The 24,002-nt window shown below is 33.6% G+C and overlaps 1 protein-coding gene across 1 annotated transcript in view; it reads right to left on the minus strand.

Annotated features, from left to right (window-relative positions):
• The window catches only part of LOC131849342 (nephrin), a 328,927-nt gene that overhangs the window by 59,970 nt on the left and 244,955 nt on the right, over positions 1–24,002 (minus strand). Inside the window, exon 9 of the mRNA XM_059199397.1 lies at positions 4,732–4,868. Within this exon, the coding sequence (XP_059055380.1) occupies positions 4,732–4,868 (137 nt within the window). The remainder of the gene's footprint in view (positions 1–4,731; positions 4,869–24,002) is intronic.

Raw genomic sequence — 24,002 nt, forward strand, 5'->3', positions numbered from 1 at the left:
ATTAATTTTATTTCGAAACTCTCATTATTCTATACTAGTGACTACCCTGGATTAGCACGTGTGGGATTATAATACGATTTCTTTATTTTTTTTTAAATATAATGTTAATATCCCCATTGTTGCAAACTGTTTGCACATTTTTATATGTTTATTTTTCTACCAATTTTAAATGTATTTTCTTTTAGAATTGTCTTATATTTTTATTAAGACTTTTTGCCTTACAACCGTTTGTACACGTATCTTTATTATAAGTATTTACCATTTTCTATCGATTGTTCGATTTACATTACACATACAGTCCATTCATTCTATCATCCACACCCATTATATTATGAAGAGGAAAGATACAAATAACCGTAAAAATACAAACCTGATGTTAAAATACATACAAACAAATCATATATAATACTAGCTGTCCCGGCAAACGTTGTTTTGCCTTAATATAAAAAAAAATTTTGGGGTGGACTACCCCTAACATTTAGGGGGATGAAAAATAGATGTTGGCCGATTCTCAGACCTACTCAATACGCTCACAAAATTTCATGAGAATCGGTCAAGCCGTTTCGGAGGAGTATGGGAACGAAAACTGTGACACAAGAATTTTATATATAAGATATATAACTACAGTAAGCTACATCTGTACTATTAAAAAAATAGGATCACAGCTGTCATTGCATCCATGCGAAGCTGGGTTAAATCATTAGTATACTATATATACTATATACGACGGATGGTCGCGGGTTCGATTCCTCGCACGGCACAAACATTTGTATTCTGTTTGTATCGGTCTGGGTGTTTTCTATGTATATAATATGTATATATTTACAAAAAAATATATATCTATGTATATGTATCCAGTACCCATAACACAAGCTTTAGCTAGCTTAACTTGGGTCTAGATGGCGCTGTGTGAATTGTCCTGAGATTATTATTATTATATATATAAAAAAGAAATTATTTAGGTATTTCTATCAATTGTTTTGTATGTAAAAGCTTCATTTATTTTGGAACTAGATGGCGCTGTATCACTTATTACAGATCATAATAAAATATCAAATATAGAGTTAAAGATTAATATACAATATTTATATTACTAGCTACTCGCCCGGCTTCGCACGAGTGCCCATGTGTTATATACATATACCTGCCTCTTGAATCACTCTATCTACTTAAAAAAACCACTTCAAAATCCATTGCGTAGTTTTAAAGATTCAAGCGTACATAGAGACAGACAGCGACAGCGACTTTGTTTTATACTATGTAATGATGATTAACCATTCTTAACAATTTTATAGCAATTTCGAAGTATGAAAGAGAGAGGTAAATATAAAGGTATTTACCTCTCTCTCTACCTCTCTCTAAGTTTGCCATAAAATTATTCATGTTAAGATCCGGTTAATAATACAAATCGTACACTTATTCTAATACTGGCTGGTTAAATTACAAATCTTGGAAAGTCCACTTTATAACTGTGGTGTTAGAATCTAATTTCAAAAATTTCAAATTTCTGAATTACACCAGGTTTGTACTAGATATGCGAAATAATGTAAAGTTAATGACTTTTACATATATTTTATTCCATTAAAAAAAATCAAAGCCCAGCGGTCTTTGACTACTGATGCAAAATGATGGAAGTCAGAAAGGAATACCCCGTTAGGGTTCAGTTGTTGTACCAATGGGACCCCATTTGAAGTTACCTGTTCAGCGTAAATAAACAATGAGCTAGGGACTAGCAGCGCTTTCGGGAATGGTACAAGTGAAACACTAAGGCGGTAATAATAGATTTTATTTAACCGATTTAAAAAAAGAAGAGGTTTTCAATTCGACTGTATTTTTTATACGTGTTAGTTACCTTAATTTTTTTTTATTTGAAATATAGAAATCTATATGTTCCCTTATTTATTTTTGATGAAAATGCAATAGTGTATGCTGATTTCTAGTTCACGACATTTTTCGTAATTTAATTTAAACAATCTATATATTTGTAATCAAGTTCTATCTCATTTGAAAAGCATAAAAGCTCTCAGCTCGAAAGCACTCCGAACTGACGGTAGATTTGACATAATCATAAGAGAGTGAATAAAGATATTTTGATTTGATAATTACTAATTGTACAGTTAAATGTATAATTTATTTAGATTATAATCTTGAATCTAAATATGTATGACTTTAATTACATAAATTATAAGCAGATTCGTATAATACTAAGATTCGCGTTTATGTAAATTAACATATTTCAATGACGACTCGTTTAAATAAACTTTAATTGATGTAACTGGAATGGTAAACGAGCAGATAGCCTACCTGACGGTAAGTGGTATCCGTTAGCAGTATGAATCCTGTAACGTCTGTGGTACCACTCACGTGTTGCCATTACTGACTATTACGACGCATGCAATTAAAACATAAATAAAAAAAAATACAATTTTTTATTTTGTACTTGCTGATCGGACCCAATTTACATAAAACCGTATTAAATTATAGCCTGTGTTATTTTGATGGCACGATGGGCTAACTGATTTGACCTTATGCTCATCTTATCATTCTCCAATAGTGCCCCGTCAGCGTACACCGTTACCATAAGTGGATACACCATTCCATTCTCATTGAAAAATATATCTATAGGTGTTTTTGTTTAATTTTGATTGATTAAGTATTTTGGAATCGCGAGTTTCAGATATTAATGTATCTGACTCTACACACATAGTATGATAGTATACAATGATGATACCTTGCCAACATAATAAAAGACTTCCGCAACTATATACTATACTAGCTGTCCCGGCAAACATTGTTTTGCCATATAATAAAAAAAAAAATTAGGGGTGGACTACCCCTAACATTTAGGAGGATGAAAAATAGATGTTGGCCGATTTTCAGACCTACTCAATACGCTCACAAAATTTCATGAGAATCGGTCAATTCGGAGGAGTATGGGAACGAAAACTGTGACAAGAGAATTTTATATATAAGATATAAGTTATACTGTAAAGTTTAATCAAAATAGTTTTAGCGTGAAGAGTACCAAATGTCCATCCATACTTACAAACTTTCGCGTTTATAATATTAGCAAAATTCTTTCTCCCATATTCTATTTATTTTATCAAGGTAGCCTCGTCCGCTACCTCTTATCACTTGCACACAAACTCGAATTAATGTTTTTTGACAATCCCTCACTTTGATATATTTACTTTATCAAAGGATTTGGAAATACGTAAAATGTATCAGAATTATATAACAAACTCAACTCCAACGTACATTGAAGGTCCCCCAAAGAGGTCGAGTTGGAATGTAAATTTACCAATGTTAATAAAGTATTCAGTAGGATTCATTGGAATTGATCATTAAAATAATACTCAAGTATAATTATGTCTTTCAGCTTAATGTGATTTTCGTATTGGATAAATTTGTATGTTGATATTCGAGTTATTTCACGATGTTCATTTTAATTGATGTTCGTATATTATTCTATACTAGCTCCCCACCCCGCCTTCGCTTGGTGTACATATATTATATATATAAACCTTCCTCTAGAATCGCTCTTCGATGAAGCCGTAAAGGCCAGCTGCGGCCAACAGCATTAGAGTAGTCCGAAAAAAATCACTATCTATTTAAAAAAACGTTTCAAAATCCGTTGCATAGTGTCAAAGATTTAAGCATATATAGGGACGGACAGACAGCGACAGCGACTTTGTTTTATACTATGTAATGATATGGAAACGGTGTACTGCGTTTTCTTTGTCTGTATGTTACTCGATATTATAGTGAATTGCGGATAGATTTTAATGACGACTTTATGAAATACATAATAGGGTAAAGTTTAAAAGGAATTAAAAGTTGATTTACTTTTTAAATTTCATTGAATAAATAGAAATATATAAAAGGCTTCATTATTGCTAGATTCAGAAAAGCTTACGATATTAGTTATACAGTATCCTTCTATCCTAATCTTGTTACAGAACAAAAATCACATTAATGTAAATTAAATTCATACTATAAAAAGTGTACCAGTTTTTTGATGCACCGTAAAATTATGGTATTCTAACGGAAGGCAACTAAAACCTATTAAATGTCGTTATAATAGGGTCAACAGGTTTGATGCCACTTATCCTGTACTTTAATTAATACCGTAACCCTTTACCATAAAGTCCTTATTACGTTGTTGTATAAAGTTGAGAGCATCGTAGCGTAGTGGGCCACTACTCATATATGCATAAAAATACATTAACTTATTAAAAAAACATTACACACTCCCATGTATTTCACACACATATATATGTAGTTTAATTTTATATTTTATTTATATGTAATCCATAAACTTATATATTTTATATGGGTATATTAATATTTTTATATGTTTGCATCTGTATATATATATTATTTTCTGTATGTATTTGTTATAATTTTTGTTTTTTTTTCTTTTCTCTGCTGTCTCATCACAAGAAAAACGAGCAAGAAACTTGTGTGTTGCTCTTTTAAATAATTTTATTCTTACTTTACAATTTAAGTTTAAGTGTGTGAATACCAACTACCGATTAGCACTAATTCAATTAAATAATCAAATAGAAAAAATATTGAATACACAACAACTGGTTAAACAATTAATAAGAGGAAATCAGTTATAGTGATTAGAGCAGACCAGTCCCTACAAGCAACATCCGTACACGAGTATGACGGATATAAGTATGTTTGAATTGACCGAATAATAGTTAATATTAAAAAAATACTTACATAGTACTGTAAGGTCAATTTCTGCCTTCAGCGTGTTGCTGATCATTATATTCTTTGCCTCGCACGTGTACCTCGCCTTGTTATCTGATGCATCAGCTTTGAATGATAAAACATTCTCCGACATTCTACCGCTCGTTCTGTAACAAAAGGAATTCATTTTATTTTATTTGTTCATACTAATATAAACGAGGAAGTGTGACTGTCTGTGTGTTAATATTAAAAACGAAATTTGACATGAAAATAGAGTGTATTATGAGGTTAGTACGTAGTATCTTTTATCTTACAAAATAGTCTACAGAATCGAATAGAATAGAAGAGAATCGAGGAATCGAACCCGCGGTTTTCGAAAGTAAACCGGTGTGTTTAACTGCTAAACCACCAAGGCCGTCAATTCCTACATTTATTACGTTACCAAATCCGTTATAGTGTACAAATGTAAGTAACTTGTGAGGAATCGAACCCGCGACTTTCGAAAGCAAACCGGCGTGCATAACTGCTAGACATCCGAGGCCGTCAATTCCTACATTTATAATGACACCAATTCCATTGTAGGGTACAGATGTAACTAAGTTTCGAGGAATCGAACCGTGACTTTAGAAAGCAAACCGGTATGTTTAACCACTAAACCACCGACCGTCAATTCATACATTTATTATGATACCAATTCCGTACAGTCCAACGTTTGACAACCCTGGGGAGATGTTATCAATTTTCTATTAAGGTGTTTCACACAATATACGCTTTTCACCCAATGGTATTCTGTGAGAAAACCAGCGGCGCGTGATATAGTGCTTCGTCCCGGGTTTGCTCGACCGTGAAAGGTGGTATTCCCGGCTTTGTGGTCTCTGACGTGGTTTAATTATGGATTAATGAGCGTTTAGGCCCGTATTTGGAGTAAGTGTAGTGAAATATTTATTTCACTCCCTATTTATAGAAATGGGGTAGGCAGAATGACGGAAGGATGGTTTGAATTTATGATTTGAATTTTGAGTAATCTACTATTTTATACATATAATAATAATAATAATAATCTCAGGACAATTCACACAGCGCCATCTAGTCCCAAGTTAAGCTAGCTAAAGCTTGTGTTATGGGTACTAGATAACTGATACAGATACATATTTTTTTTTGTTTTTTTCGTAAATACATACATATTATACAAGAGAAAACACCCAGACTGATACAAACAATTATACTCATGAATACAAATGTTTGTACCGTGCGAGGAATCGAACCCGCGACCATCGGATATAAAGCGGTGTGCTAGACCGCTAGACAACCGAGGTCGTCATATGTAATAAAAATGACCTAAACGCTATCTGCAAGTACATGGAAGATATATAAAAAAAGGACCCTATTTAAGCAATAAAAAAAAAGTTATAATTTATGTGCATTTCCAATCAAAATCAGTAGCGATTTAGTTGTGGATTTCTTTAATATATTGTTGTAAAAATTTACCTTAATATCAAGAAAGAAAGAAATAATATTTACTTAGTACCTACTTTTTGGTTTTTTATAATAGAAACAAAATAAAAAAAAAAGATAAACTATTTGTATGTATTTAAAAAAATCTGTGAAAAAGAAAAAAAAAGATCTAAGTATTTATATCAGTTCTCTAGTACCCATAACAAGCTCTGCTTATCGTGGGACTAGACGATGTAGTGTTAATTGTCCTGAAGAAAAAAAACTTAATCTTAACATAATATATAATTTAAAAACATATATTTAAAAATAAACAAATTAATATTTTGTTTATTACAATCTGTTTACAAAACAGATTCATTCATTCATAATTTAAGAGCTACGCTCTTGTCGGTGGGGCTCTTGCCGATAAAACAGATATATGGATATAAATTCTCAGCTACTTTTAATATAAAAAAAAAAGTATAACTGGCAACCCTAACTCTACAACTATGTTAACAGTGGTTTCCACATAAACATTCGACTGGCAACCCAACGAAAGGGTATAACTCAAGAAAAGTCAAAAACAACCCCCCCGAGACCGAAGTTTGCCCTCCCTTCGGGCCTTCGTTAACTTCTCAGAATTCATAATTATTTTTAGTTCTAATCTTCAATGGATTACTGTTATTATGTTTTTGGGGAATGAAAGAAAATAAAAGGGCTTTTCGAGTATTCCACTTGTTGGACGGTCTCCATACTAATGCTCAAGTTTATCTGTACGTCTGTTATTACATTCAAGACTAAACTACTAAACCTTAATTAAATTTGTGATGAAGATTGTATTACGAAGATTGACATGGGATGTGACGGTCTCAGTAGTGCAGCGGTTTCGCAAACCTCTTTACCTCCGATAGTCGCAGGTTCAAATATTTGTATTCATGATTGTTTGTATAGTTCTGGGTGTTTTCTATGTATATTATGTATGTATTTGTAAAAATATATATATCTAAGTATTTACATAGGTTTTTTATTATTAATAATACAAGCTCAGCTTAGCTTAGGACCACATGGCGCTTTGTGATTTGTACAAACATTTGTAATAATAAGTATGATTGTTTGTATCGGTCTGTACGTTTTCTATTTATATTATGTATGTATTTACAAAAGAAATGTATTTAAATATTTATATTAGACTAGTACCCAAAACAAAAGTTCTGCTTAACTTGGGACTAGATGGCGCTGTGTAGATTGTCCAGAATTATTATTTACTGGTCAGGTTTTAACCGCATGAAATATATAGCTTTTAAATTATTCTGATGTATAATCTATATTACTGTAAAGTTTCATTAAAATCCATTCAGTAGTTTTTTCGTGAAAGAGTAATAAACATCCATTCATACTCACAAACTTTCGCGTTTATAGCATTATTACAATCGTTTAAAACCGTTTTTGTATAAAAACAATTAAAATTATATAAATATAAAATAAATATATTCTTATATGACAACAGACAACAGTCTTTGATTTTAATACATAAGAATATAAAATATATATAAATTTACACTCAACGATTATTATTACTTCTCTAAAAAAAACAGGAATAGTAGGGGCATTCAACTACTTATAATAATAATAATAATAATTTATTTGCTTAAAAAACACAGTATAAAAGATGGTAATTATAGTATTTTCTTTTAAACGTAAACTACGGGAATATTATTTGAATTTATAACTTTCTCTCTTCTCTGAATTCACTTTTTTTCCATTTAACTCTCTTTAGTTCTGTGACTGTCAGACTATTTGGTATATATTTAAGTTTATTGCATATATATGTGTGTATTTGTGTATATAGGTATCATATTTGTATATATTTATGTTATATATTATTGTATCTCTTAAGTATATATATATATTGTATATATATTTATATTTTGTTGCATTTTGTTTATGTTTATAATTTTGCACCGCCAACAATTATTCTCTGCACCACCAATGGTTGACTGGTAGAAAATGCCGCATGGTGTTAAGTCCGCCAAATGTACTATACTATATATTATATTGTGTGCATTAAAGTTAAATAAATAAAATAAAAATAAATAAATAATTAAAACTTAGTATCATGTGTTTTGCCATAGTAGTGGCATGCAAAATAGTATTGTTTAAAATTATACTTACACATACAACTACTTTACATTAAACAAAACCGTTGCTTCTTAAGGTAAACTTGGTTTAAACGGTTTAATATGCATACAATTAAAGAGTTACGAAGAAAACTGAAGCATTTTTGTAGCAAAAAAAAACTATGAATGGTACACAAAAGTGGCGAGCTCTTCACAAAAACCGCTTAACTTCCCCTTTATAAATATTATAAAAGGCGCAACTACGGAGCGTTGCGCTAGCTAGTTGTTCAGAACTTTCAGATGTCGGCAATGAATAATTTCGATGGGGAAATTTTGCTGAGAATGTTTAAAATTTTAAATGTGAGTTGAGAATATCTGCTCTTCGGGTTGGGTAACCCGAAGAGCAGATATTCTCAACTCACATTAGCTGCGTAGCTATGCAGGCATTTGTTTCAGAATGAGATAAAGCAAATATACATATATAGATAGATAGATAAAGCGAAAGCGTTTATTTGATTGTCGGACAGTGAGGTTATGGAGGATCTTTATCCCAAGTACACTTAGCTTTTTCTTATATATTACGATGGTGGCCATCAAGCATACGGTACATGTGATGGTAAATGGTTATAAATGTAGCAAATATACATATATAGATAGATAGATAAAGCGTTTATTTGATTGTCGGACAGTGAGGTTATGGAGGAACTTTCTCCCAAGTACACTTAGCTTTTTCTTATGTATTACGATGGTGGCCATCAAGCATACGGTACATGTGATGGTAAATGGTTGTAAATGTAGCAAATATACATATATAGATAGATAGATAAAGCGTTTATTTGATTGTCGGACAGTGAGGTTATGGAGGAACTTTCTCCCAAGTACACTTAGCTTTTTCTTATGTATTACGATGGTGGCCATCAAGCATACGGTACATGTGATGGTAAATGGTTTCCGTTTGAGACACCGGTGTCACTTGCGCTTTGCAGACCCTTAAGAAACCTTAATATACTCTTCTTGAAAAACCCCATGTTGTAGTCTCTTGAGAAATACCTCGGCAAGAAATTCAATCCACCAACTAAGTGTACGCAGGAGGAAGCTCCTCTAAAACCACATCGTCCGAGACCACTTAGGTTTTTGTATGTGGGGATGAATTCCCTGATGATGGCGAGCGATACGATGGTTGAGGAATAAAGTAACTACCTGAGAGACTACAGCATGTTCTTTTTTAAGGGTATATTAAGGTTTTTTAAGGGTCGACAACGCGTACGTGATACACCTGGTGTTTCCCATCCCTAGGCTATGGTAACCGTTTACCACCAGATTGGCCGTATATTTGTTGCCTCCTACGTATATAAAAAAAAATTAATGTACAAATCATTCTATTTTCGTATTCCCACAGATTCGAACATATAGTCTTTGACATCTATTAGCCTAGTCAATGTAATTTACATCTGGTGCTTTAACCTATAATAGAACTAACTTCATTTGACATAATTCTGTGGAAACGGCTAAACTAAACATGTTTAGATATTGCCACATCCGTTAAATGTCTAATTCTATTTACCGCACATTGATTCTATTGCCATTTGAACTAAGCCTGCTAGCCATATTAGAAATATGGGCACCGCAATGCAACTTCGAGACTGCTCGTATCTCAAACAGTATAACCATTCTCATGTAACAATTCATTCTCTAATACGATTTGTAAATTAAAAAATAGAATAGATTGCATAAACGATAAGCCCGCCTTTTGGTTTATATACTATATCTGATGCATAAAGAATATATAAATAAATAATAGAAATCCATTAAGTAATGTAATAGAGAGATCTAAAAAATCAAAGTAACAAATCAGAAAGCTAGTAAAAAGCTCTTGGGTACCAAGAGCTTTTTTAAACCGCAGGCTTTGATTCTCAGACCCCAAGCATTATGGAGTCCCATGGGTGTAAAGGGACCACCCCATTAAATATTACGCACGAGTTTCGATACATCGTAATCTTAAAGTGGTACACTCTCCAGAGATTTTAGTATTTCCAGTTGAATAATTTTGACTTCAAAAACGAGGTACTGTATTCCAATGTGTGTATGTGTTTTTCGTGATCTAGTAAACTGTAGATTCGATCCAGTAAACTGCAGTGGTAGATATATGTTTAACACTTATAGGGGACCATCAGAATGTTCATAATTTCATTACACTAAAAAACCTTCATCAATAAGGGACTTGTACACCCGTACTTTCGTCCGCGTGAATTTTTTTTTTTTAATAAATTTTTTAAAATAAAAACCTACTCTTTATAACATTAGCTATTTTGGAGTCAAAGTCCTGTTAAAAATGGTCCAAGCTTTTTAGTAATTAGCAAGATAATCATACATGTAAATATATATATATTTGATATAAGTACCGTAAGTTTCAAGTCCAGTAAAAGCTTTTAATTCGAAATTACAAACAGATACTCCAATTTTATTTATATAGATTGAAAATTCAACAACGCCAACTACTCTCAAACTAAGCTAGTTTATGTTATGTGTACACAACTGGTATAAATATTTGTATACCTTTATTAGAAATACGTACATAATATACACCGAAAAACATATATCTACAATGAATACAAACGTTTGTACTGTACTAGGAATCGAACCCGCGGCCACCGGAAGTATAGGAATGTGCTAAACCGCTAGACCACCAAGGTTGTCTGTATTTTTAATTGAAATGAAATGATATTTACTCAGTAGAAGAAAAAACTAAAACACACACAAAAAAAATAACAAATAGTGCGACAATTACAAAAAAAAACAATACACAAATTACGTATGTACGCGTGTGTATGTCTGTCGAAGCATCTACTGAACAGGTCCGTGCTCAGTATAATGCTGCAGCGGCTGGAGCGCTGCAACGCTGTTTTTCAGCACTAGACCTGGGGTGCTGTATTGCCTTGTTGTACACGATTTATGATATGGTATAATATTAAATATATAATAAATTTATATAAATTAATATAGATAAATACATAAATACACATATAGCTAATGATTATTATTATCAAATACGGACCAGTTGTCCAATATATAACTGCATGCATGTCTCCTCAAGTAGGAAGTCCGTTTCACTTCACCGCACACCACTCAATCCAGCCTCAATATGGTCCATGAACACCATTATCACAATAAATAATGCAGGATTTTGATTTGTTGCCATTGTGGTTTGGTGTAGGTTACAAGAGGCGCGTGTTTCTACTTCTAACCTCGATTTCCCGTGGGAAATAACGCTATGTAAACTTGAAGAAAATTAATGGCCCGATTTCTATTATGATCGCTGTTCAGGTATCGTTGAGGAATACGGATATTTTTTTACTGTAAATACTAGCTGTGCCCGTGGTTTCATTCGCGTTTATAATAATAATAATAAATTTATTTCATTAACATAGATGTTTTACAATTTTTTTTTTATATATCAATAATCACATATTCTTATTTATATATTTCCTTAAGCCGGGGCTGGGATCTCCTTGTAAGCATAATTAAATACTTGTGATAGGAGATCACGCTCTTCTAGGGTTAATTATTATTATATTAAGAATTTGTTTCTACTGTAAAAGACGTGTGTGTGTGTACGTATGTGAGTGTATATGTATGTGTGGAATTGGGTGCAAATGTATGTTTATTAAAATATATAGTTCATATTATTAAGGTCAGGATTAATTTGACTTTTTTTTATCTATATCTTCATTCCTACGCATTACATACCAATAGGCATGTAATGCGTAGGAATGAAGATTATATCCTAAGGAAGGTGTTATATATGAATGTGGATGGTTATAAGGGTAGAGGAAGACCGAAAAGGAGATGGATGGACTGTGTGAAAGATGATATGGTAAGAAAGTAAATAACGAGATGACTGCGAACAGAGATGAATGCAAGAGAAAAACATATTACGACGACCACAAATAAATGGGATTTGGAAGAAGCAGATGACTAATACTAGCTGACACCGCAAAAGTTGTTTTGTGTCAATGTGCCCTCTCTAATATGCAGTTGTTCAGTGCAATGATTGCTGGCTCATCCGTCATTCTCGTGAATGGGTGCTACTTGTGGGGACTGGTCTGTTCGGGATATGAACACTGATTAGACTATTTGCTTTAACAATAGCATATGCTGATGGTCACTCTATTCTCCTAAATTTGAATTTATAATGAATCTGTATTATTGTAAACATGTACAATATTTATTTTAAAAGAATACGAGCTGAGTTTCTTGTCAGTTCTTCTCATCTCGAAATCATTCCGAACTGACGGTAGAATTGACATATCATAAGAGTCTATAATAGTCCTACAGGAATAAAGATATTTTGAATTTGAATTAAATTTTAGATACTGTAAAGTTCCATCAAAATCCGCTCAGTAGCGCTCAGTAGATTAGGATTATTTTAAGTTTTTTTATCGATATTAATAAAAGCAATCCAAAATCGGTCCAGCCATTACAGAGATTAGTCAGAACAAACAGACAAACAGGCAGACAGAGAAAAATTGTAAAAAATATTATTTTGGTATATGTACCGTATTTATATTCACACGCATGTAATAAAAAACGGTTATTTTAACATTACAAACAGACACTCCAATTTTATTTATATGTATAGATAAACTCCGCTTCATTTCCATAGCTAAATTTTCAGTTAAAAGGCATATCGCGGACGTTACTGTAAAAGGGAGTTAATTAAAACAGTTTGCACTTCGCTTGAATTTGACAGGAGATACTGAAATGTTTTATATTTTTAGTGGTCACCTTATGAATGTAATTTAACTGTTGAATCTATACTTAATACTCGTTGATTGAAATAACTTATATTTTACTAGCTTTTGTCCGCGGCTTCGCTCGCGTTAACTTATCGCCTTAGGGGTGGAATTTATCAAAATCCTTTCTTAGGGGATGCCTACGTCATAGTAGATATATGCATGCAAAGTCTCAGCCCGATCGGTTTAAAATTGACAAAGTTTCATACAAATTTTCATCCCCTATTTTATTAAATTGTATTGAACTAAGTTCGCAGGCTTTAGACTCCAATAAAAAAAATTACAAAAAAAAAATCAACCTCAAATAAAAAAAAATTGGCACCAACCTGAAAACATAAGTGCTATTTCGAATTAAAAATTATTTTTACAAATCGGTTTACAAATGACGGAGTTATAAATTGACAAACATTAAAAAAATCAGCTGAATTGAGACCTGCTTTTTCGGAGTCGGTTAAAAATATAGACTAGCAATTATCTCTATCTAAATATATATAACTCAAAGGTGACTGACATAGTGTTCTATCAACGCACAGCCCAAACCACTGGACGGATCGGGCTGAAATTTGGCATGCAGGTAGATGTTATGACGTGGGCATCCGCTAAGAATGGATTTTTATTAATTCTACCCCCAAAGAGATAAAATAGGGGATGAAAGTTTGTATGAAACTTTGTCAATTTTAAATCGATCGGGCTGAAACTTTGCATGCATAAAGCTACTATGACGTAGGCATCTCCTAAGAAAGGATTTTGAGAAATTCCACCCCTAAGGGCCTAAATTAACACGAGCGAAGCCGCGGACAAAAGCTAGTCTTATAAATAAAGTTTCTTATTGAATATCAGATAGATATACAGTATAGAATTGGATAAAATGTGGATGAAAAGGTGTGGTCTGATTATCAGCGATTTCTGGCTAACTATTAAATAATATATAATTATTACATAGTACAAAATAGAGTCGATGTCGCAGTCTGTTCGTCCCTATGTATGCAGAAATATTTACAACTACGCAACGGATTTTGAAGCGGTTTTTTTAAATAGATAGAGTGATTCAAGAGGTAGGATGGATGTACATGTATTATACATATAAACATATATATAATACATGTACACCCGTTCGAAGCCGGGGTGAGTCTCGACAAATATAATAAATGTTAAATTTGTACGTATATCCATTTCAAAGATATTATGCAATTACTCAAATCAGCTAAGTCATCTCTAAAACTTATGACATTTCTTATTCATCGGCAATATTTACTACTATTTTTAACCAATTCTGATGACTATTTTTTATTCAATGCGGTGCCATCGTACCTTTTTTATGTCACGATTAAAGTCAAGTTTTTCTTGTGAAATCCACTTTAATATTATAAATTCGAAAGCGTACTTATTTACTAGATACTAGCTGTGCCCGTGGTTTCATCTGCGTGAAAATTATAGCCCTTATGTGTTATTCTGATATATAAACTATATTACTGTAAAGTTTCATCAAAATCCGTTCAGTAGTTTTTGCGTGAAATGTAACAAACATCCGTCCATAGTCACAAACTTTCGCGTTTATAATATTAATGTACTATTATTTTACAGCGAAACAGCTGGATTGAGCTTAATCAAATTTTACACGAAGATATATTGTATCTTGAGAAACTTGTAGCTTATTTCCAAGCTATAATTTACCTAAAAAAAGCAGATGAAATCCCGAGTGAAAATTTTATGAAATTAATATATAAGTGGCAATCCGCGGTCAGTGAGACCGCAACTCGACAAACCCTTGTTAAAATTTCTATTTCCGCCTCTCAAAACATTTTCTCACGCCCCCAAGATCGAATCTTGGGGTAAAAAAGTTGTTGGGTCACTGGATGGATGCCACCGGAGTCGATCTATATTTCGACTCGCTGACTTACCCCTAAATTGTGGAGAATATGTTACGTGGGACATATGTCGCGAATTTCTTGTAAACGCCATTTTTCACGGCACGATATAAGGTTGGGGTCCGATTTGAATGTTAAATATATCTATTGTGACCTTGTTCGTGTAGCGATATAGTTCTAACTCATGTTTTGGAGTCGGTTCGATCCCCACAAGATACATACAACTGTTATCTTGCAATTATGCCTAATTTCTTTTGAAAATAAAACTTCTTTATACACATCTCATATCAAATTTCAATAGGAACTGTTTAGCCATTTAATTGAAGAAAATATCACAAATAGGCAGACGAACTTTTGCGACTAACTCTCGAGTGATGTAATCATCGTTAACAAACAAAATTGAGACGAGTTACCATATTTTATATTTAGATGTGTTTGAGTAACTGTAACTACATCAAACAAACTGAGGACGAAATGGGAGTCGTGTCGTATCAAGAATTAAAGAGCATGATGGAAGATCGCGGAAAGTGGCAAGAGCTCCACCGACAAGAGCGTAGCTCTTAAATTATGAATGAATGAATGAATAACTGTGGGTATGTCGAATGCTAAATACAGTATACTTTCTTGTTATTTATCTATTTTGAGGAAACGAGACAGATAGACCATTAATATTGCGTCCAATACATTGTCCTCCTCCTCTCTTCTATTATGAGTGAACGAGACAGAATATCGTCTAAAGCTTATGAGGAAGTGACACAATGCAGTAATTACAAGAGCTCACTTCATCATTATTTTTCTCGCAGTAGAATAACTATAAAATAAATCAAAAAGACGTATAAAAGATGCAGCATGAGCAATAACGAGGAGGAGTTTAAGTCATAGCCGGAAGCGGTGCAGTTAGCGTTAGCGGATATGTAAACTGAAATTCTTAAGAAACTTTTACTTTTGTTGTTTGTAATATATAAATAAAAAATATATTTAAATATATATAAAATCCTTTAAATATAAAAAGCTACATTAGAAAATAACCTAGGGTGCACAATGTTAAAAATATATTACTGCTTTCCAGTGATGGAAACACCGATAACAAGGTTGGCTCGCTCCTTACAAGCTATATTTAAATACACCGAGCGAAACGTGGGCATGTGTAGTGGATTAGAACATTTACATCAGGATATCAATCGTGATATGATGATAATCTCTAACTATCCCGTTTGAGATATACTTAGGAGATATAATCCCTAATCTTCGACACGTACGTTTATGTAGATCGGTCCACCTTTACATGTTGTTGACACCCCTTAACATTTCGTCGACGCCCCTTAACATGTCGTCGACCCCCCTTAACATGTCGTCGACACCCCTTAACATTTCGTCGACGCCCCTTAACATGTCGTCGACCCCCCTTAACATGTCGTCGACCCCCCTTAACATTTCGTCGACGCCCCTTAACATGTCGTCGACCCCCCTTAACATTTCGTGGACGCCCCTTAACATGTCGTCGACACCCCTTAACATTTCGTCGACGCCCCTTAACATGTCGTCGACCCCCCTTAACATTTCGTCGACGCCCCTTAATATGTCGTCGACCCCCCTTAACATGTCGTCGACACCCCTTAACATTTCGTCGACGCCCCTTAACATGTCGTCGATCCCCCTTAACATGTCGTCGACCCCCCTTAACATGTCGTCGACCCCCCTTAACATTTCGTAGACGCTCCTTAACATGTCGTCGACCCCCCTTAACATGTCGTCGACCCCCCTTAACATGTCGTCGACCCCCAAAAACATATTGTCGATCCCCCTTAACAAATAACGTAATTTATGTATAGCCCCAAATAGCGCGTTAATTACTTACATGTTATATCGTGGGATCTAAGTTATAATTATTATATTTAGAAATATTAGTGAAAACCACATACTTGTAGGAACCCCGGATAGTTCCGAGTGACCTCCAAAACTTGGGCATATTTCGGGCAGTACACCAAATAACTTTGGTAGTAATAATTTAAGTTATGTAGATGTAGGATGTTTCCGAGTTACTAGCATTAGGATCATCATGTTATAAATATTATCTGCTACTTTTTGTATAAACTATCATTACTTGATTGTAAGTGTATACATTATTTTAACGCTATGCGTATCTCTTTGTCACACAGTGTCTGGAACACTGTGTATCCAAAAGTATACTCATCTTTCTACTTAGTAAACGTGCTGGATACACCATCCTTTAGGAACACGTTTTCTAAACCTGTCCATTGGCCTGTCGCATTTTTGCGATATAAATAGTCTCGTAATTGGTGATTTTATAAAATTTTTATAGATTTTTTTTAAACGGTCACTTAGTCTGGCGCTGAGGGTGTTAATAATATAATATATATCTTACTAGCCACACGACCCGGCTTCATACGGGTGCAATGCTGATACTAAATATACCTACCTACTACAGAATGACTTTATAAATAACGTTTATAGCTTTTTTGTCATTAGACAAATGTTTGTACCGTGCGAGGAATCGAACCCACGACCATCATCATCTGCTTCTTCCTTATCCCATTTATTTGGGGTCGGCATAATATGTTTTTCTCTTCCATTCATCTCTGTTCGCAGTCATTCCGTTATTTACTCCCTTTCTCACCATATCATCTTTCACACAGTCCATCCATCTCTTTTTCGGTCTTCCTCTACCCTTATAACCATCCACATTCATATGTAACACCGTCCTTAGGATATGATCTTCATTCCTACGCATTACATGCCCATACCACGATAGACGATTACTCTTTAACTTCTCTGACATCGGTGCCACTTTTGGAGTAAAGTGATCTAAACCGCTAGACACATGCAAGTGCAATAAAATCATCCAGTCAATTACAAAACCGCTTCCGCTCGTCACACAGCGCACGCCATTATAAATCTCTCTAAATTTTCTCAGGCGTTATTTATTACTTAATCTCGAAGCTCGGTAAATGTTTTTAAGAGTAAACTGCTTTTACTGAGATATAATTCTCAGGGTGGATGTTTAAAATGTCTTTTTATATCCGCTCCTGTTTGCTAGCATTACGTCCTTTTAACTTTGTAAGCCAATGTAGTGGAATATGGGATATTATAACTTTTAATGTTTGGTTTTAGCGTTATAAAAACAACTATAACAGCGACTTTGTAACCCATAGCATATATGGCACTAGCTACTCGCCCCAGCTTCGCACGGTGACTGGCAACTCAAAGGTGACTGGCATAGTGATCTATCAACGCACAGCCCAAACCACTGGACGGATCGGGCTGAAATTTGGCATGCAGGTAGATATTATGATATAGGCATCCGCTACGAAAGGATTTTGATTAATTCTACCCCCAAGAGGATAAAATAGGGGATGAAAGTTTGTATGAAACTTTGTCAATTTTAAACCGATCAGGCTGAGACTTTGCATGCATAAAGCTACTATGACGTAGGCATCCCCTAAGAAAGATTTTTGATAAATTCCACCCCTAAGGGGATAAATTAACGCGAGCGAAGCCGCGGGCAAAAGCTAGTCTATTTTATATATATATATATATATATATATATATATATATATATATATATATATATATATAAACCTTCCTCTACAATCACTCTATCTATTAAAAAAAAACCGCTTCAAAATCCGTCGCGTAGTTTTAAAGATAGAAGCATACACAGGGACAGACAGCGACAGCGACTTTGTTTTATACTATGTAATAATGATGAACAGAACAGCTCGCTTTCAATCAAAAAGGCGTGTCTTAAATTATAGACGGAAGCGGAGCAGTTAGCGTTAGCGGATATCTAAACTCAAATTCTTAAAGTGCACGCACGGGTGTACATTTATTATATAAAAAAAAAATATATATATAATTTTTTTTTTATACTACTATGGTGGCAATGGTGGTTTTATACTATGTAATTATGTAATAAAAAAATTAGTTTATATAAATGGTAATAAGCCTAAAATTGATATATGGGGTGATGTGTGTGATATTGAATAAAAAAACTTGACGACCTCGGTGGTGTAGCGGTCTAGCATACCGCTTTACGACCGATGGTCGCGGGTTCGATTCCTCGCACGGCACAAACATTTGTATTCATGAGTATGATTGTTTATATCGGTCTGGGTGTTTTCTATGTATAGTATCTAGTATTTTACGAATAAAAACATTATTCAGCTAGCTTGACTTGGGTCTAGATGGCGCTGTGTGAATTGTCCTGAGATTCTTATTATCTACACAACACCATGCTGCCCTTTCGACCAGTCAACCATATAATATGGTAATAAATATTAATTTGATATGGCACGATAAATTTATGAAAACTATTATTGAGGAAAAATAGAAGTAAAGAGAGGGAGGGGAAGACCAAAGAACAGCTACATCCAGAAAATTATCGTATCGGTCAGAAAAGTATCGGTCTGGGTAATTTCTATGTATAATATGTATGTATTAATATGTATGTATTTACGAAAAAAAAAATCTATACAATTTGAAAATGTAGATACATTTAAATTTTTAGGTAGTTTGATTACCAGTGACTCCAGATGTACTAAGGACATTAATATCAGAATAGCTATAGCGAAAACAGCATTTAATGATAAAAAACATCTTTTGAGAGCTAATATATCAAAGTCCTCTCGGAAACGACTTATCAAGACCTACATCTGGAGTATAGCCTTGTATGCCTGTGAGACGTGGACATTGACACAAAAGGAAAGAGACAAACTGGAAGCCTTTGAAATGTGGTGTTGGAGAAGAATGGAAAGAATTAGCTGGAAAGATAAAATAAGGAATGAAGAAGTGCTTGAGAGGATTAAAGAAAAGAGACAGATCATAGATATTATTGAGAATAGGCGGGGAAAAATATTGGGGCACTTGATACGACACGACGAACTAATTAACAATATTATAGAAGGAAAAATAGATGGAAAGAGAGGAAGGGGAAGACCAAGACAGCTATATCAAGCAAGTTAAAGAAAAAGTTGGAGTCGTGTCGTATCAACAGCTAAAGGGACTGATAGAAGATTGTGGAAGGTGGCGGGAGCTCCACCGACAAGAGCACAGCTCTTTAATTATGAATGAATGAATGAATGTATTTGTATCAGTTGTCTAGGACCCATAACACAAGCTTTAGCTAGCTTAACTTGGGTCTAGATGGCGCTGTGTGAATTGTCAAAAAAAAAAAGAACCATGGGCAGATTATAGAGATACTTAAATTTACCAAGTGCCACCCCTATATAGCAAAATAAAGTGATTGTCTGACTACGCAATCTAAACAGGAAAAATCTCAAATAATGATTGGTACAATAACGGGCCACTGTCCCAAACAAACATTTGTACACAATAGGTGCTACAGACAGTCCTGTCGGGGCTGTTTTGAAGCAGACGAAACATCCTTTCCGTAATGCTGAAGTACTTGCAGTGGCTACAAAATGGACAAATATCCTCGAAAAGGTCAGGTCGCTGAAGCCTCTGAAGATATCAGGAGTCTTCTGCGCTTATGGGAGAAGCTTGGCTGGCTGCTATAGTCTCTGATCTACACGAACAACGGTCCCAAACGAGAAGCTAAATTCCGAAATAGATTATAATTTACCATACCATATCAACTTGTGTTTCGGTTGAAAAGTAGATAATAATCTACTTATATAAATAAAATTAGAGTGCCTGTTTGTAATATTGAAATATCCGTTTTTTACTACATGCATATGAATGTAAATACGGTACATACACCAAAATAATTTTTATTACAATTTTTGTCTGTCTGTCTAATCTCTGAAATGGCTGCATCGATTTTGACGAGACTTCTATTGACTGATGTAACTGAGGCTTTATTTTAGAAAAATAAAGTTAAATTCCACATGGACGAAGTCGCGGATACAGCTAATACTAGAGATGAGAATTTTTGTAAAATAATAATAAAGCCTTTATTCAGATATTAATTGTTTACATTTTACATTTCCTAACATTTATACATATATATATATATCTGTTTGCTAACAAACATAGGCCTCCCCCAACTGTCTCCAATGATCTCTATTGTTAGCAGTTCTTGCCCAAGTACCACCTGCCGCCACTTTGATATCATCTATCCATCTTCTGTACGGTCTTCCTCTTCTCTTTTTCATATCTTTTGTGTACAATGCATTTCTTTACTCCATTTATCTTTTCCCCATATGATATGCCCACTTCCATTTAAGTTTAAAATTAAACTACTATACTACATAAATAGGCGAGATATAGACATAGGCGAAGATCCACTTTTAATAAAGTCTCTGACGACCTTAGTGGTCTAACGGTCTAGCACGCCCCGCTTTACCTCCGATGATCGCGGGTTCGATACCTCACTTTTTGTAAAGTCTTTCACGACCTCGGTAGTCTAACGGCTTAGCACACCGCTTTACGTCCGATGGTCGTGGGTTCGATTCCTCACTTTTTGTAAAGTCTTTCACGACCTCGGTGGTCTAACGGTTTAGCATACCGCTTTACGTCCGATGGTCGCGGGTTCGATTCCTCGCAAAAACACGAACATTTATTTTCATGAGTATGATTATTTGTATCGGTATAGGTGTTTTCTATGTATGTCTTTACGAAAAAAAATTTATATATATATATTTATATACATATATAGCCCTGAGATTATTATTACAATTACATACTTCGACATAATCCCTAAAAAAATTTGCTGTTTTAATACAGCTTTGATCATTAAATATGAGTGAAACAGTTTCGGGCCATGAAAGACATTACATTTCTATTACAAATTGTTATCCGGTGACGTGGTCCACAAAACTACAAAAGATGCTGCCATCCAGCAAGGTCACATCTCGACACTGCTGAGGGGACCATTAATCAATCCGTCGTTAGACCCCTGAAGTTTTTACGTCCCCTACGCGAACAGAGCAGTCTAAAACTCCGCAGGATTTTTTCTACTTTGGAAGTTTTCTTGCGAGTTTCCTATAAAAATATATGTTTAGGATTGTTTTCATTGTCTATAGTTTTTTTTATATCAATCACGCTATCCCCAGGGTGCGAGGGTGGCTTAAGTTGTCAAATAGGTCAAGCTTTTAGTAGGGTCTGTAATATCCAGACTGTAATACACCTATTATTTATGTACGTAGTATGTATAGGTTAACAATATATGTATAACATAACACATCACATCATTTTTAAACTATTTATATATTGTATAATGTTTTGTAATTGTATAATTGTCGAAATGTAATATATAAACATTCACGTACATATGTATGTATGTATGTATTTAATTATAGGAGCCAACAGAGTATCAGCGCTGCAGACATATCTGTAGCTCCATGCTGAGTTGGTTGCCTCTTCATCATTGCGATACATAAAGCCACCTCCATTTTTATTTTATTTTATTTTGTAATATTATATTTCTATATTATTTAATTTGTAAACTTTATTTATATTTATAAAATGTATCTCATGTATGCTATGTGTTTGTAATTGATGAATATAGAACTTATCTATCTATCTATCTAATAGAAGATGTGACTATACATTCTCAAGTTGTAACTACCTACATAATATGTATATAGCGAGATATATATATACAAATTCAATTTTTTTTTTAAATACTTGATACACATTTACATTTTTAATTTACTGTAGTTCTACACTAGGCTCGCGGGCCTGTATTGTAGAGACTGGAGTGACTTATTATTGTGTACATTTTACATGTTTACCCTTTGTATTAAATAGCTAATTGAAAGATGGATCTTGTGTGTAAAATGTTGGGAATAAATTTGTGTAAAATTTGTGGATGTATATCGAAAAGGTGTATGAATATGTATGTGTGTGTGTGTGTTCATTTTGCAGAACTGTATGTTAGCCGTAAAGTATTTGTTCTATTTCGTCATAATTTAGTTTCATCAGCCAGCATTTTATAGTTTTTTTGACTTGATGCATAGATAATTGTGTAATTGTGCATTTCTTATTTACACAGTTATATATGTACGGATGGGAAAACAGTGGCAAATGTTTGGCAAATATAGTGCGAATAGATCATAATTTTTTTATAAATTCAAAAATAGTTTATTAGTTAGTTTAGTTAGTTCATTTTAGTCGCTTAAGAACGTTAAATTTTTACATTATAATTTTTAATAAAGAATAATTAAGAAAGCTAGTTAGAAATATTAATAACAAGCTGTACCCGCAGATTCACTCGCATGTAACTTATAGCTTACGTGTTGTTCTGCTGTCTAATCTATATTATTGTAAAGTTTCATTAAAATCCATTCAGTAATTTTTGCGTGAATTAACAAATCTCCATCCACATAGACATAGTTTCGGTTATGTGTGTAAGCTTTACAATTTTTTTCCTGTTAGTCAGATTTGAACACGTTCTTTAGAGTTTATTAGCCTAATTCTTGTTGTTAATTAAATATAAGTAAATCAATATTTATTTAAAAGAGCAACATGCAAGTTTCTTGCTTATTCTTCTTGTGATGAATCTGCATTCCGAATAAGCGGTAGAATCAAAACACTTGACTATTCAAAAGTGCTTATATTAAGTTTATTTGAGTAAAGATTATTTCTATTTCTATTTCTATTGGTCGGTCCAAAATCACTAAGCCAGTACGAATACATATATATATATAATTACTTCTCAGAAATTCTGATATTTGTACACATTGATTGTGATTGATTATCATATGAATTATTAATTATAAGCTATATTATTGTAAAGTTTTATTAAAAAACATTCAGTAGATTTCAGATGAAAGCGTAACAAATGTTCATCCATCCACATAGATAATTTTTTGTATCTATATTTGATACTAGCTGTACCCACGACTTCGTTCGCGTGGAAATGAACTTTATTTTTCTAAATAAAAGATTTTTTTTAAATAAAAGTATCCTAAGTTACTCCTTATTACATCAGCTACCTGCCAAATAAAGTCCCGGCTAAATCGGTCCAGCCATTTCAGAGATTAGCCGTAACAAACAGACAGACAGACAGACAAAAATTGCAAAAAGTGTTATTTTGGTGTATGTACCGTATTTATATTCATATGCATGTAGTAAAAAACGGTTATTTCAATATTACAAACAGACAC

The sequence above is a fragment of the Achroia grisella genome, unplaced genomic scaffold (genome assembly GCF_030625045.1).
Source record: "Achroia grisella isolate CSIRO2021 unplaced genomic scaffold, CSIRO_AGI_Agris_v1 utg1107, whole genome shotgun sequence".
NCBI lineage: Eukaryota > Metazoa > Arthropoda > Insecta > Lepidoptera > Pyralidae > Achroia > Achroia grisella.